At 39.1% G+C, this 13,973-nt stretch overlaps 1 protein-coding gene across 1 annotated transcript; it reads right to left on the bottom strand.

The window, feature by feature from the left end:
* Positions 1 to 403: 403 nt before the first annotated feature.
* On the bottom strand, positions 404 to 13,544 carry LOC121947150 (solute carrier family 2, facilitated glucose transporter member 1-like). The gene is given in 12 exon segments (XM_042492079.1): positions 404 to 610; positions 1,156 to 1,359; positions 1,442 to 1,543; positions 2,180 to 2,262; positions 2,265 to 2,283; positions 2,459 to 2,646; positions 3,646 to 3,771; positions 3,774 to 3,807; positions 7,526 to 7,766; positions 7,862 to 8,022; positions 10,928 to 11,022; positions 13,511 to 13,544. Coding segments are annotated over 12 exon segments (1,494 nt in total).
* Positions 13,545 to 13,973: the final 429 nt, after the last annotated feature.

Genomic DNA, 13,973 nt, shown 5'->3' with positions numbered 1-13,973 from the left:
TGAAAAGCTGAATGTAAGCAGCACACTCGCAGTTTGGGGGGGGGGGCGCACAATTAAACCATCATATACCATATACCCTCATATAATTTCCTGAAGGTATGAGGATATGAAATAATACATACCACCCAAGTCTAGTTTAAAATCAGCCTGCTTTCTCTTCTGCAGCACATCCCTGCCTCTCTCTAACATCATGTAAAAGCCTATGGGATGTTCCAAGTGCTGAAAGCAGACCTGCTAAAGACTGACCCTAACTAACAAGGCTGACGTCAGTCAGTCCATCCATCTTTGTTACAGACTGTATTAAGACTAAAGCTCATCTGTAATACTGGCCCTAACATTAGCTTGCAGGACATCTGAAACACAACATTTGCAGCCTGTAAGTGTGTGTGCATGTAAGCAGCTTTCAGAGGTCAGGGTCGTCCCCCCTCAGGGTGTTGAACTCTTCAGGGGCTGAGTACTTGTCAGCACCATGACCAGCTGACTGACGGAAACCTGCTGCAATCTCATCGAAGGTGCGGCCCTTCGTCTCTGGCACCTTGAAGTAGGTGAAGATGAAGAAGCCAAGCAGCAGGACGGTGAAGATGATGAAGACATAGGGGCCACAGAGTTGCTGCGGGACATCAAAGTAAAAAAAAAAAAAATAATAATAATTTAATTTAATAATTTATTTTGAATATGGGCACATGTTATGATACATAGTGCAACAGTCAACAGTTGGTAAGGTTAACAACATTTCTGAGTGAAGATAAATATAACAGTTTAATTGTTTTATGTTTTTTTTTTTCATAGGGATGATGCAATTTAACACAGTTCCAGTACAGAGTATAAGACTGAGGTATTGCATAGAGTTGGCTATGGCTAATTTTCAACTCTTGTCGCTAGGGTTTTACAGGCTTTTACATGTTGACGTACGGTGTTAATAATATTTCAAACATCATAAAACCACAATACACTATAAACATGGAAGGGAACAATAAAATACACATACTACAATATACATACCTAAGTACATACATACATCACAACATATACCAGAATACATATATTGCAATACACATACCACAATACATATGCTAAAATATACATATCACAACACACCAACAGACTTGAAATAATACCCCTTGCCAATATTATTTGAAATTGAAGCTGTCTTACCTCAACATATTGGAAGCACATCCCCACTAAGAAGTTGGCCGACCAATTGGAGAAACCAGCAACTGCAATGGCAGCAGGTCGGGGCCCCTGGCTGAAGAGCTCAGCCACGATGAACCAGGGGATAGGGCCGGGGCCAATTTCAAAAAAGGCAACAAAACTAAAGATAGCCACAATGCTGATATAGGACATCCATTTGAACTCATCCTGAAGGACACAGCACAGCAGAGAGACTTTCAGTCACTGTGTTTAAAAAGCCTCATGGAGTTAGATCACCTTGAGCACTTACCAACAACGCCATGGCAACAGTTAGAAAAACTGCCGAAACTGCCATTCCCATCAAACCGATGAGGTGAAGTGGTCTCCTTCCTGTACGCTCCACCACAAACAACTGCACAGATGCAGAGAATGCATCAGCACGAAGGTGAAATGCTGTAGATTTAGCCCTTTGAAACCTGCATTGACATTACTTTCCCTGTGCTACATTTGGATGCCTTTTACAAGTATTTAATATTTTAACCCTGAGCAAAAAGATTTCTTTCAAAAACATGGGGAAAAAGGCAAAGAGAAACATGGAAAGAACTGTCCCACAAAGTAGATTTGGAAAAGTATTTGTTAAAAAGCCCAGGGAAAAGTTCCAGAGAGCTATATTTATTCATTCATTCATTCATTTTCTGTAACTGCTTGTCCTCGTAAGGGTCACGGAGGGGCTGGAGCCTATCCCAGCTGTCATCGGGCGGAAGGCAGGGTACACCCTGGACAGGTCGCCAGACTATCGCAGGGCTGACACATATAGACAGATAACCAACACACACACTAGCTATATTTATAATTATTATATTAATATATTTCAAGAGTATTTTTGTTTTTGTGTGTTTGTGGGTTTTTTATTTTCTGTTTTTTTATTTTATTTTATTTTATTTTATTTATTTGCTCATTTTCAGGTAGTTTCCTTAAGTCACTCATTGCCCAGGTTTCAAAGAGTTAAACACGTGAGGCTTTTTGTTCTGGTTCTTTTGTGACTCACAGAAACCACAGTGAAGGCAGTGTTGACCACTCCTGCACCAATGGTTGCATAGACGGGCTGGGACACTCCTGCTCGCTCAAAGATCCAGTTGAGTAGTAAAACACCTAAAGATGGAGACATAACACAGGGAACAGAGTTTGTGTTAGTGTATTTACACAGTCGCTCTGCCTATGTAATGCCCTTCAGGTCTCTCTTGGCATCCTGATATATTCCCAAACCTGACCTCATCCCTCCGACACTGAACAGGACAGACAGCTACACTCTGTTTCTCTGACTTACAGCATTGATTCCAGACAGCTGCTGGGAGAGCTGCAGCATGATGGCAACAAAGATGGGCTGGCGGTACATGGGCGAGCGGAACAGCTCAGGGATGGTCACCGTCTTCTCCCTCATCATCTGCTGGCTCTCCTCCTTCATCTCTTGCATGTCCTCACTCACGTCCTCAGTGCCCCGCAGCTTCACCAAGACTGGAAGACAATAAATCTTCAGCCTGGAGAGGGATTAAAGGGTAACTTCTGCAATTTTCAACCGGGACCATTTTTCCCATGTTTTTGTGTCTAGGGGTGTAATGGGAACCACAATTTTTAAAATTGGTCCAGTATTGAAAGCAGCAGCTGCCAGCTTGCCATGTAACCAGATGGGGCAATTGTGCACTGTCACCGCACGTCCACTAAAAGTGGTTATTTTTTTCCACAGACAGGCTTAGATTGTTTCTCTGAGTGTCTGATGTGTCCTTTTACTTTTCACTTGATCCAGTTTATTGTGCCTAAGTTTTACTGAGTATAGCACGATATTTTGGTGGCACAATTCAGTAGTGTGCAAAAACAAACACTTTTTTTTCATTTATCTATAATCTTTTAGATAATACTAAACTATGTTTTCTGTTATCCAACACAACAAACCATTCCTGGCAACACTCTTTCCAACTCTCACTAACAGTTTTACCTTTGTCTTCCTGCGACCCTCGTGAGATTTAAAAAACACTGCGTCTTCTTGAATGACATAAATATACAAAAACAAACAATTTCAGACTGCCTGTGGCAAAAAGAACCACTTTTAACTGGTTACACTGCGCAGCTGCCGACAGGTGCCCTCTCTTGCAATACCGAACCAATTTCAAAAAAGTTCACTTGAACACAAAAACATTGTTAAATACGATCAAGGTTGAAAAATGCCACAGTTACCCTTTAATAAAGCTGCCCCACACTGAGGGGGCCACATGTGTTTGGCAGGCTATGAGGTATAAGCGCACATCTGTGCCAGCTCATTTCACTGTAGGAACTTGTAGAGAAGCATGAGTGAGTTGGTATTTGAGCACAGTGATTGTCATAACTGCTTTCACTCTTGACAAAAATGATGTTGCTTTACTATATAGTTGTGTTTTTTGTGAAATGTATTTGTGTGGGGGAAAAAGTGCATCTGAAAGTGTGTGTTTGTGTGTGTGTGTGTGTGTGTGTGTGTCTCACTGCTGTGTGCTTTGCTCTCCTCGTTGCAGTTGATGAGGAGGTAGCGGGGGCTCTCAGGGCAGAGGGGCAGCAGGGCACACTGCAGCATAGCCGGCAGCAGAGTGAAACCTAACAGGAGGGGCCATGGGAGGCATTCCCCATAATGGATTCAATTCCAAAGATCTACATAACAAACACAACAAACTGCTTACACACACTGTATACAACACTGTACCATATAACCATGAGAAAAATGTATTTTGTAAATGGCCAATGGACCAGGTAGAGCGGGTTGTCCTCTAATCGGAGGGTCAGCAGTTTGATCCCCGGCTCCTCCAGTCAACATGTCAAACTATCCTTGGGCAAAATACTGAACCCCAAATTGCCACAGCTTTGGCTTATATATAAATACATATACATATATATAAATACATATTTCCCCCAAAATATTTTTCACTGGGAATCTCCTGCTGCAGCTCGATTCACAAATTGATTTTTTAAAGGGAATTATCTGTAGCCAATTAGATGCCTCCTTGCAGCCAATCACATGTGTAGATTAGAATATTAAATGATGACAGGAGTCAAGAGGTCAACCTCAACATAGTGTCGTATTTAGCTTGTTTCCCCTGAAATAAAATGTTCTCATGCTGTGAATGATTGGTTTTGCTAAGTTGTAACGTTAGCTCAGTCAGTTAGGCAATGCATAAGTCACATGTTGATGGATTCAGTGAATTCCCTACTCTGCACAAGAGACTGTGTTTGTGTGTGTGTGTGTGTGTGTGTGTGTGTGTGTGTGTGTGTATTGCCAACTGGACAGAAACTGGACAAATGTGTTTACATGACTCAGACTATCAGCATGATCACATTGGCATAACACCAGTGTGGTGGCTCCTCCCCACTCAAGTTAAAACCTTAATCCCATTAGGACTGGATTACTGTGTGCTTGTAAACATAATTGTAATAATTTTAATGAAATTGTCAGCCTGAATGTTGGGTCCTTTATTTACCCCAGCTGCAGAAACACAGCTCTTTATGACATACTGTAGATCAGACTCAGGCAAATTTAAAATGCAGTGTAATGCACCTTTCAGCTGAACTAATTGCTTCAGTACAACAACAGAGTCGTGTCAATCTGCTGAAAACACTTTGGGCTGTATCTTAGGCTTGACACAAGGCGGCGCATGGCGCAATGCAATTGAGACTGGCGCAGCTGTCATTTTCAGGCCCGGCGCACATGTCCTTTAAATAACAAATGTACTTGCGCCCATCTGTGCGCCCCTGGGCCTGTCAGTCTTAAAGTGAGGTGTGGTCAGGCGCACTGTTTGCAGATTGCTATTTTGAGGCAACAGAGAGTGAATGCGCTATTGGCCAAATAAAAGCTGGTCTGAAGTCAAAGGCACAGTCTGTTTCCTGCTATTTAAAGGGCGGATTACTCAGATAACAAGATGCACCTGCATGCAGCTCAGATGTTTGGATAAATCAGGTGGAACATCACAATACAGCTTTCAAAGTCCCAGCATTCTTTGTGGCATGTTGTGTGTTGCACAACACTGATATGCGTAATGGATGTCTCTTGGGCATAAATGAGGGCATATTACAGGACGTAGGATGGTGTGAGGCTGATGCCAGTTAACCCAAATATGCCAGCAGCAGCACAGGCACTGAGAGATCAGCTGGCTCCTCCCGTTTCTGCTGAGCGGCAAGCTTTGTTTACCCCTCCTCCTCACATCACTGTGCACTTTTCTGCATTGTAAGGTCATTCTGGAGGTTCCAAAAAATGATTGAACCTACACCACCACGTCCTCTCATGCCCGCTTTACCTCTGCTGCTTTTGAGGATATCTACTGCTTCCACAAATTATCTGCTCGTGCACCTTCACCTCGCGCACAAGCAAATCGGTTTCTTCAGCAGAACACTTCTCACATTTGTAAATCGTCAAATTCTTCAGTAAGATCACAATCCGCCAATTCCTGGCGCACCTGGTTTTTAAAGGAAATGGGAGCTGACGCACAGATTGGTTAATTCATGTTCCGCCCAAAACACACTCATGACTAATTCAGAGTCTAAATAAAACTCCTCTGCGCTGTGTGCCGCACCTAGTGCCCAGATTATCCGCAATTTAACTGGCAAAATGGACTTTGGCAGCCCTAAAAGCATTTAGACAATGCGCTTTAGACCATATGCAATAGATTATCTAAATAGAGACATTTGCCTTTTTGTACTGATGAAATAACTGCATGAAAATAAATATTATTTTATACACAAGGTGCCAAAGTGCATAAAACAGAATCAAAATAGAGCTTGTTTATCAAAAAAGTGCCAGTGGAGGATTCCCTGCACCCCCTGACAGAGATCCTAGCTAAGCCCCTAAAATGCTAAAATCCCAGAAATGTGCTAAAATCCTAGAATTATCCTAAAATCCTGGACATGTCCTAAAATCCTAGAAACATCCAAAAATCCAAGAGATATAATAAAATTAGAGAAATGTCCTAAAGTCAGAAACATCCTAAAACCCTTGAAACATGTATGGGGCTGCTGTGAGTGTCCCCTGGCCAGATTTCTAATAAATTATTACAAGTTTAAACAACGGGACAATGACAGACAACAACCACTTCACTTATTAGGAGACCTATAGCAAATTAGCCTTTCTTCACCAAGAAAGGGATCTGTCTAAATCTTGGTCCAGGATTTAATTAAAATCACCATCTAATTTTATGTCAATATTTCCTGCTTCAAGAGGAGTTGAGCATAGTTAGGAAAGAACTCCAACCTATGAGCGTAGACGTTGTGGATTAGTAACGTTTATTTTATTTGAAAGGGACGATGTACAGTTTAAAATTATTATTTCTTAAATCATTAATTACTATTATAACAGTGGGGCCTGTCCCATTTATACCAAAGAGTGAAATAAAAAGAATAAAGAGATGTAATAGTAATACATTTATTTACAATAACGCTTTTTAGATTCATTAATTGGGTAGCTAAATGAGACAAAGGGCTTCATCAGTTTCTATGGCAATTCTAAATGTCCATATGCAATTTCAGATTGAGTGGGCAACCCAATGTGGAGAAAAATGGATGCAGACACCGACTAATGGACACACAGAGTTCTCTTAATTTTGTGGTGGGATGTCGATCTACAGTGAAGTAAAAGTTGCACTGAATTCCGATACAGGTTGCATGTCTGTTCAGACTGAAGTGGCATCTTAAGGTTTGGCACCTACATGTTCTTTAAATATTAATCCAAATAAATTTTAAAAAAAAAAGGTCAAACATTTTCAAGTGAAAAAAAATCACTAGAACTGCTTGAAGAAAAAAAGATGTAAAAACGTTTAAATGATTCTTGTTTCTTTTTTGAATTATAATTAAAAACATAGAGTTGTATGCCCTTCCCCTATCAATTAATTATTTGACATGCCTCCCTCTTTTTGCACTTGCCCCCCCTCCCCACTGATAACAAACAGCCCATAATAATGATTATTTTAAAGCATGGATCTAATAATCTTTCCACTACTTGAACTTGACTAAATGTACTTAGTTTAATAAGACCACTTTTAACAAAAACACATATTGTTTTTTTCTTCTCGAGTCAAGACAACAACTACTAATCTGCCATTCATAATTAAAGTTTAAAAAAATGTTTTTCAGGGTATATAAGGTGACAGAGAGCATAAAAAAGCATCAAAATAGAGCATTTCATCTAAAAGGAGGATCCCCCTACAGAGGTCTAGGGCTAAGCCCCCAATGTTCTCAATTCCTAGAGACACTCCTGATGTGTACTGTAAGTGTTAAGCTTTAAATGGTGATAGTGTCACACTATATGGATTTTTTTTTCATGTTCTAAAGCTACTGAAGGTTGGAAATGAAAGTACAACTGGGGTTGAAAGGTTAAGGAGTTTACCTGAGCCATGAGAATGCCAATCACTACACCCAGCTGATGCAGAGTTCCTAATGCTCCACGGAGGGACGTGGGTGAGATTTCCTCAACATACATGGGCACAAAGCCAGTGGATAGGCCGGAGAAGAGACCCACTATGAAACGTCCTATGATAAGCATCTCAAATGAAGCAGCCATCTTGGAGAAGCCCATAAATGCAGCAGCAATAAAGGCGAGCACGTTGGCCCCGAGCATAGAGTTCTTCCTTTAGAGATAATAAGAAGAGTCATTTATAGTCTGTTTGACATTTTTAAGTGAAAGCATGATTAATAACGTTGTTGGTCATTACAGGATTCCTACCTGCCGAAGCGGTTGACAAAGAGGCCGACGGAAAAGGAGCCGAACATTCCTCCCACAGAGAAGATGGCCACAGACAGTGACCACAGAGCTGTTAAAGTACTCTGAGAGATGGGCTCTGAAAACCTGTCACTCCACGTCTCATTGTAGAAGCTCTCAATGATCTACAACACAAAGCAACACAGAGTGTAAGACGAATTATTACAGAGTAACCTTGTTTGTCTCAAGGTTTGCTCAATGTTGGTCAGTCACTTGTTCAACCACTTTAGTCCACATTGGAATAATTCAGCAACTACTGACTTCATTCATCCCTTGACTTTTCCAGTAGCACCATCACCAGGTTGATATTTTTTGTTCAGAATGAAATACCTCAATTGTTTGCTGTGAGACATGCATGATCCCCAGAGGATGAACACTAACTTTGGTGATCATTTTACTTTTCCTCCTGCACCACCAGCAGGTCAAATTCATAAGTATCCAACAAGCACTTTCAAAATGCTAATCTGAAAATGGTAGTACACTAACTTGCCAAACTAATATGGTTCATATCATAACAGGCATATCTGTACGTCCTTGAAGAGGGATCCCTCATCACCCTCTGCGGCTCTTCCTGAGGTTTCTTCCTGCTGTGCCAAAGTACAGCCTACCATAGCTGCTAACATGGCGGTAGACTCTTAGGGTTTTATAATAACAAACTATAGCCCATATAAGTGCATGCCACAAATCCATTAAGAGCGTGTCCAACCAGGTTAATTTAACCCTATTAAAGCTAAGCAAATTGCTTTCATAGTGCATGGTAGCCTAGATCAGTCATTAGACTTCAGCAGTATACACTACCAGTTTACCAGTGGGTAAACAGTAAATTTGGTAGAGGAACCCCAAACCCCTCTATACAGCATGCTGATTGTCCTACATTGGCTATTATTGTCATTATAAACTGAGGGGTTACATGAGCTTAGGCAGCAATCCACCTGCCGGGTAACCTTGAGCTCCTTACTCCTTAATGCCTTCAACAAACGGCTGCATTATCTCATTAACCTGCTAGCTGTCATTTCAGATATCTGTCAGACAACCTGCAGAGTTGCAGGTAACTGACAGCCTCAGAGGTCTTTCACCTGACAGATGAGACTTTAAAACAAAACAAAAGTCTGTCTGGACTCAAGTAGGTGATATCCAACATTTCTGGCATCCTACAACTCCTACATTATATATTTTTTGTTTTTATAATAATTAGAAGTTCATTCATGAAAAGTGTATATGTAAGTTTTTCTTCAATGCACAAAATGTGCTACATATATACAGTTTGCATTTGTCAAAAAATGCAGAAGCCATGTAGAGTGGATATCTGCACGATTTGTACTTCTGCATCCCCTGTCTGTCCAAAATCCAAAATCCAGATTAGTTGATCAGAATACTGTCTGAGTTGATCTGAGCTGACCAAAATACATCTCAGAGTCATCTTTTTTTCATATATGCATATATGTGTATGTATATATGTATGTGTGTGTGTATATATATATATATGTATATAGACTATTATCTTGTTGGCACAAGATAATAGTCTGACTTTTGCACACAAGACAAAAAAATCTAAGAGACTTCATGGGCATAGTGATCAATCAAAGATGATAGAGTAAAAGACAGTATAATGAAAAGTATTATGAAAAGTATGATAACCATTTTAAAAATAAACACTAAAATGTGAATACACTTTACTTTACTTCTCCTAGATATAGTTAAATAAATAACAATAAATCTTAAATTTATATCTAAATATTAAATTTACTTATAATTTTGTTGTACTTATGTAATGCTGCAAATAATTTGCAATTTAAAAATAACAAGTGCAATTACTTTGTTCTTTCTTAGTGTTAAAAACGCAGGATATACGATCAATGTAATCAATTACATTTAATTTCTTCTTTAACCATGTTTAAGAAAAATGACACTAAATTTACCTTGTACATTGTACCTTATAATCTGACTTAATTTGGTCATGACAAGGAGGATTTTGCTAATGATGAAGTTAGGAGATCTGCAGGTTCTGTTTTATTAACGTGTTTAAAAATATACAAATATGACTGACTAGTCTGCAACCAACAGAATACATAATCGGAATAGGAATCCACTGACAGAAAAAACAAAACAGCATCAGGCAGGCATTAAGTGGGCATGTCTGTAAAGGGGAGAACCCATTTTCATTCTGATATCTCGTGGTCAAAGGTCAAGGGACCCTGTGAAATTGCAATGTCATTTCTTCATTGCCAAAATTTAGCCTAACTTTGGAGTGTTATTCTGCCGCCTTAATGAGACTCTAGCAAGACACGGTTTGTTTTCCTCAGGTTTTAGGTCAGTTTCGTATTATACAAGTATCATAACGCTTTAGAACTCGGCTGAGTACAGCCTCTTAAAGATGAGAATATTGGCTGACAATTAATGCGACAAAAAAAATGAATGTGGTTATTACGGACCTTGATCACATCACCATTCACACATTAACACTGGCAGCACTAATATAAAGTAAATATAACGTAATAGTTATATTTTCTTACCTTTTTCAAGGCAATCGGTTTCCTTGATTTTTTAAAAGTAAAATCAACTTGTCAAATTTACAGTGTAATTATTACTTGCTAGATTATATAACCTTATGTAATTTAGGAAAATAGCCTTTCTATTACTTGTGTATACTCTTTTGTTTTGCTTTGTTGTTGTAGCAAACATTTGCTGTTGTTGTAAACTTTTGTACACTTAGCAGATCAGTTCTTGGAGCTCTCCACGAGTCTATTGCCATGCATCATGTCTTTAAACCTGAACAGTGAAAGCCAAAGTTTGACAAGGGTTTTTCAGGTGAACTAAATCCATTCTCTAAACAAATGCTGTGATGGTAAAAGCACTGAATAGACCTTCTGGATTCAGCTTTTACAAAATACTTTCCAGTTCCATGAGTGCATATGTATATTGTATAGCTCTGCCATTTTCCTCCATCATTATTTCCACACCCTTCTTTTTATATTTCTTGTTCTTTTCCCTCCTTTCTTCTCACTCATCTCATGCACACAAAATACTCACATTTTGAGGAGCATTGATGACACCAGTGTTGTAGCCAAACTGGAGTGAGCCAATCACAGCGGTCCCCACAGCCAGCATCAGCTGGGGAGTCACCTGTTGTTATAACCAGGAAACACAAAAAGTGGTACGCATTTAACAAAACAGCTTACCTAGTAATCATCTGCTTAATAAGGCTGTGTCACTTTCCCACAGACATTTAACAAGCTCGCTCTAAAGAATGTTTCATGTCATGAAAGCCAAATGTTTTCTGAGTATTTAGTGATGCAGTTTTCCTTCAAATCAACATGAAGACAGCCAAAAAGATAAGATAGGTCAAAGTATAATTCCTTTCATGCCAACACTCAACTGTAGTTGTGTGTGAATTGGGTCATAACTCTGTAAGAAGTGTAAGAAGTGAGTTCTTTCATCTAAAACAGGTGGACACTGACACAACAGGACAGATCACCTCACGTTTTTACTTTTGGTTTAAAACTGAGATTTCATTCCATTTCAGCCATTGCTGGTGGAGTGTAAACCTAAGCATCAGTTAGTTGTTGTCAAGGGACTAATGTTGTCACATGAATTACATTTTTGCTAACACATTTTTATATTGATCTGATTATGTAAAGAATAGTTGTTTTTATTTTTTGTATAATTTATTTAAAACAAATGATAAAAAAATAAATTATAAGCAATTATTATTGCTTGATGCATCAGTAAGCTCGTACTTACTGATGTACAAGGATGTGTTTACTTGTCTGTGCCCAAGGGCCCATTGTTTCACAATCCACCTGCGCCCCCAGTTCACTATTGCAGACATTGCGCTCAGAGCACTTTGGAATAAACACCATCAGTAAATCTGCCTCTGAGCTCAATTGATCAATTAGACACAGGCTGAGTGGATTTGCCTTGTTGTTGATTGGGAGTGAAGGAGCCATGAGGGTCACCGCGGGTGAGGGCGACAGTTAGCTGTGTGGCTAAACTAAGCAACATGGTGCTCAGTGTTTCGGCAAACAGGCTTCGGTGTCAGCTGTAGTGCTTCTGTTGGACTGCTGAAGAATGAAAACATACACACAGAAAGCTGGTGTTTACCAGTGTCACACAAAAGCATACAAAGTAGGTTTTGAGATAGACAGACACAAATTTACCAACACCAGACATGGATATGATGCCATAAAGACATAAGCTCTTACATCAAACAGACATAAAAATTAAAATTTTCGTAATGAAAATCAAGCAGATGATGTCTAAATGTCTGATGATGTTAGAATTATGAAATTTTACAGATGCTTGTCTTTGGTCTTTATACCTTTCTAAACTTAAGTAACAACAATGTTGTTACTCTACGTCAAGATGACATTGGGAAAGACATTTGGAAGACACTGGATTTTTGTTACTTTACAATCCAACTTTAAATCAAAAATATATCAATGTCATCCATCGTCAGCATTTTACAACAGATTGACGCTGGCATTAGACATTGTCGTGACATTGAATTTTGGTCACCCAATGTCACAATCTAAATTCAACCAAAGATCAATACAAGACACTTGTACTGTTTTACTCAAATGATTTAAATTATCATTAAATTACACAACTGTACATCAAGACCTTCCCCTTGAGAGACTGTAAGTGTTAAATACTGGTATTAATGCATCAGTAATAATTAATGCAATAGTGCAATAGTGACATAACACTGAGGGTTGCTATTCAGCTGGAAGCCTGCTACATTTAGCAGGCTATGTGCTTCCTACATAGCCTGCTACAAAGTTCATTAACAAATGTAGGACCTTTACTTTTTGTAATGCAGGACTTTTAGATATTTCTGCTTCCTTGAGAATAATAGGGTTTCATTTTTCTTTCACCACTGCAAAAGTATAGACATGGAAAAACATTTGATTTTGGGGTGCTGTTGCTACACACTAATGGAAGAGCCTCTGATAGCTGCAAGAATTTAACTGCAAATGGTGGTGAGATGGAGCCAGAAACATCTTGGAAAACACAGACATAATTATTAAATCTTTACAATTACATTTTTTGTTTTCTCTTTGGGAATTTTTATTCTCAGAGGTCCTTATTGTGTTTGTAGCCTATATCAGCAGAGTATGTTTACTCCTTGAATGGAAGTGTAAAACACTGCTATAAAGCATACATAAGCTGTGTACAATTAGAATGACATATATATTTTTTAATCTATAATATACGGTGGCCGACAAGTGCAAACGCGCTGCATATACAGACAGGTGCTGCAAATACAGAAACGCGCTGCATATAAGAAAACAGATGCAAAAGGAAAATGCTGCAAATACAGAAACGTGCTGCAATTAGAGAAACGCGCTGCATATTGGAAAACAGATGCAAAACGAAAACGCTACAAATACAGAAACGCGCTGCAAATAAGAAAACAAATGCAAAAAGAAAACGCCTCATATTCAGTCATACAATGGAAGTGCTCCAGGCCTCTAGGGGCAGTGCTGAGCTTCCACCCAAGAGACAGACAGACAGGACGCATCAACCCGTGAGCAGTTAGTTACATGAGCGGCAGAGATAATAGTGAGAGAAAACTGAGTCGGGAGAGGCAAATGAAAAAAGTAGTATTCATTTTCTTTTTTTTTTCTTCTTCTGTTCTTTTTTCCATATGTGGCCCTCATCTTTTACTGTAAAATGAAAGTGCAAGCTGATTTACTGATGTTAGCATACGAGAGACTTTGAAGTTTCTACAGAGTAATGTATCTGTAGTGGTAATTTAGCTATCGTTACTAGTAACACGTTACTTTCCAGGAGACCCCAGGGATTTGATTGCATTTTAAGGTTAGATTATTTTCGACCCCTCGTCATCCACATATAATGGATATTTTATTGATCAGTGCGATTTTGAATAAGAGGAAGGTGGGAGGTGAAAAGAGGAGTTAACAATAAAACAAGAGAGCATAAATTAAACACACACACACACACACGTCGTATTCCTCTAATGTATCATATCTCTTTATTTAGTGATAATTGCTATTATGTGATTTTTTGATTGAGTTTACTAAAGGGATTTACCAATCATGACTGAATTTCCAGG

This window comes from Plectropomus leopardus, chromosome 8 (assembly GCF_008729295.1).
Source record: "Plectropomus leopardus isolate mb chromosome 8, YSFRI_Pleo_2.0, whole genome shotgun sequence".
Lineage (NCBI taxonomy): Eukaryota > Metazoa > Chordata > Actinopteri > Perciformes > Serranidae > Plectropomus > Plectropomus leopardus.
Note: the sequence above shows the minus strand (reverse complement) of the source record. Positions and strands in the feature narration are given on the sequence as shown.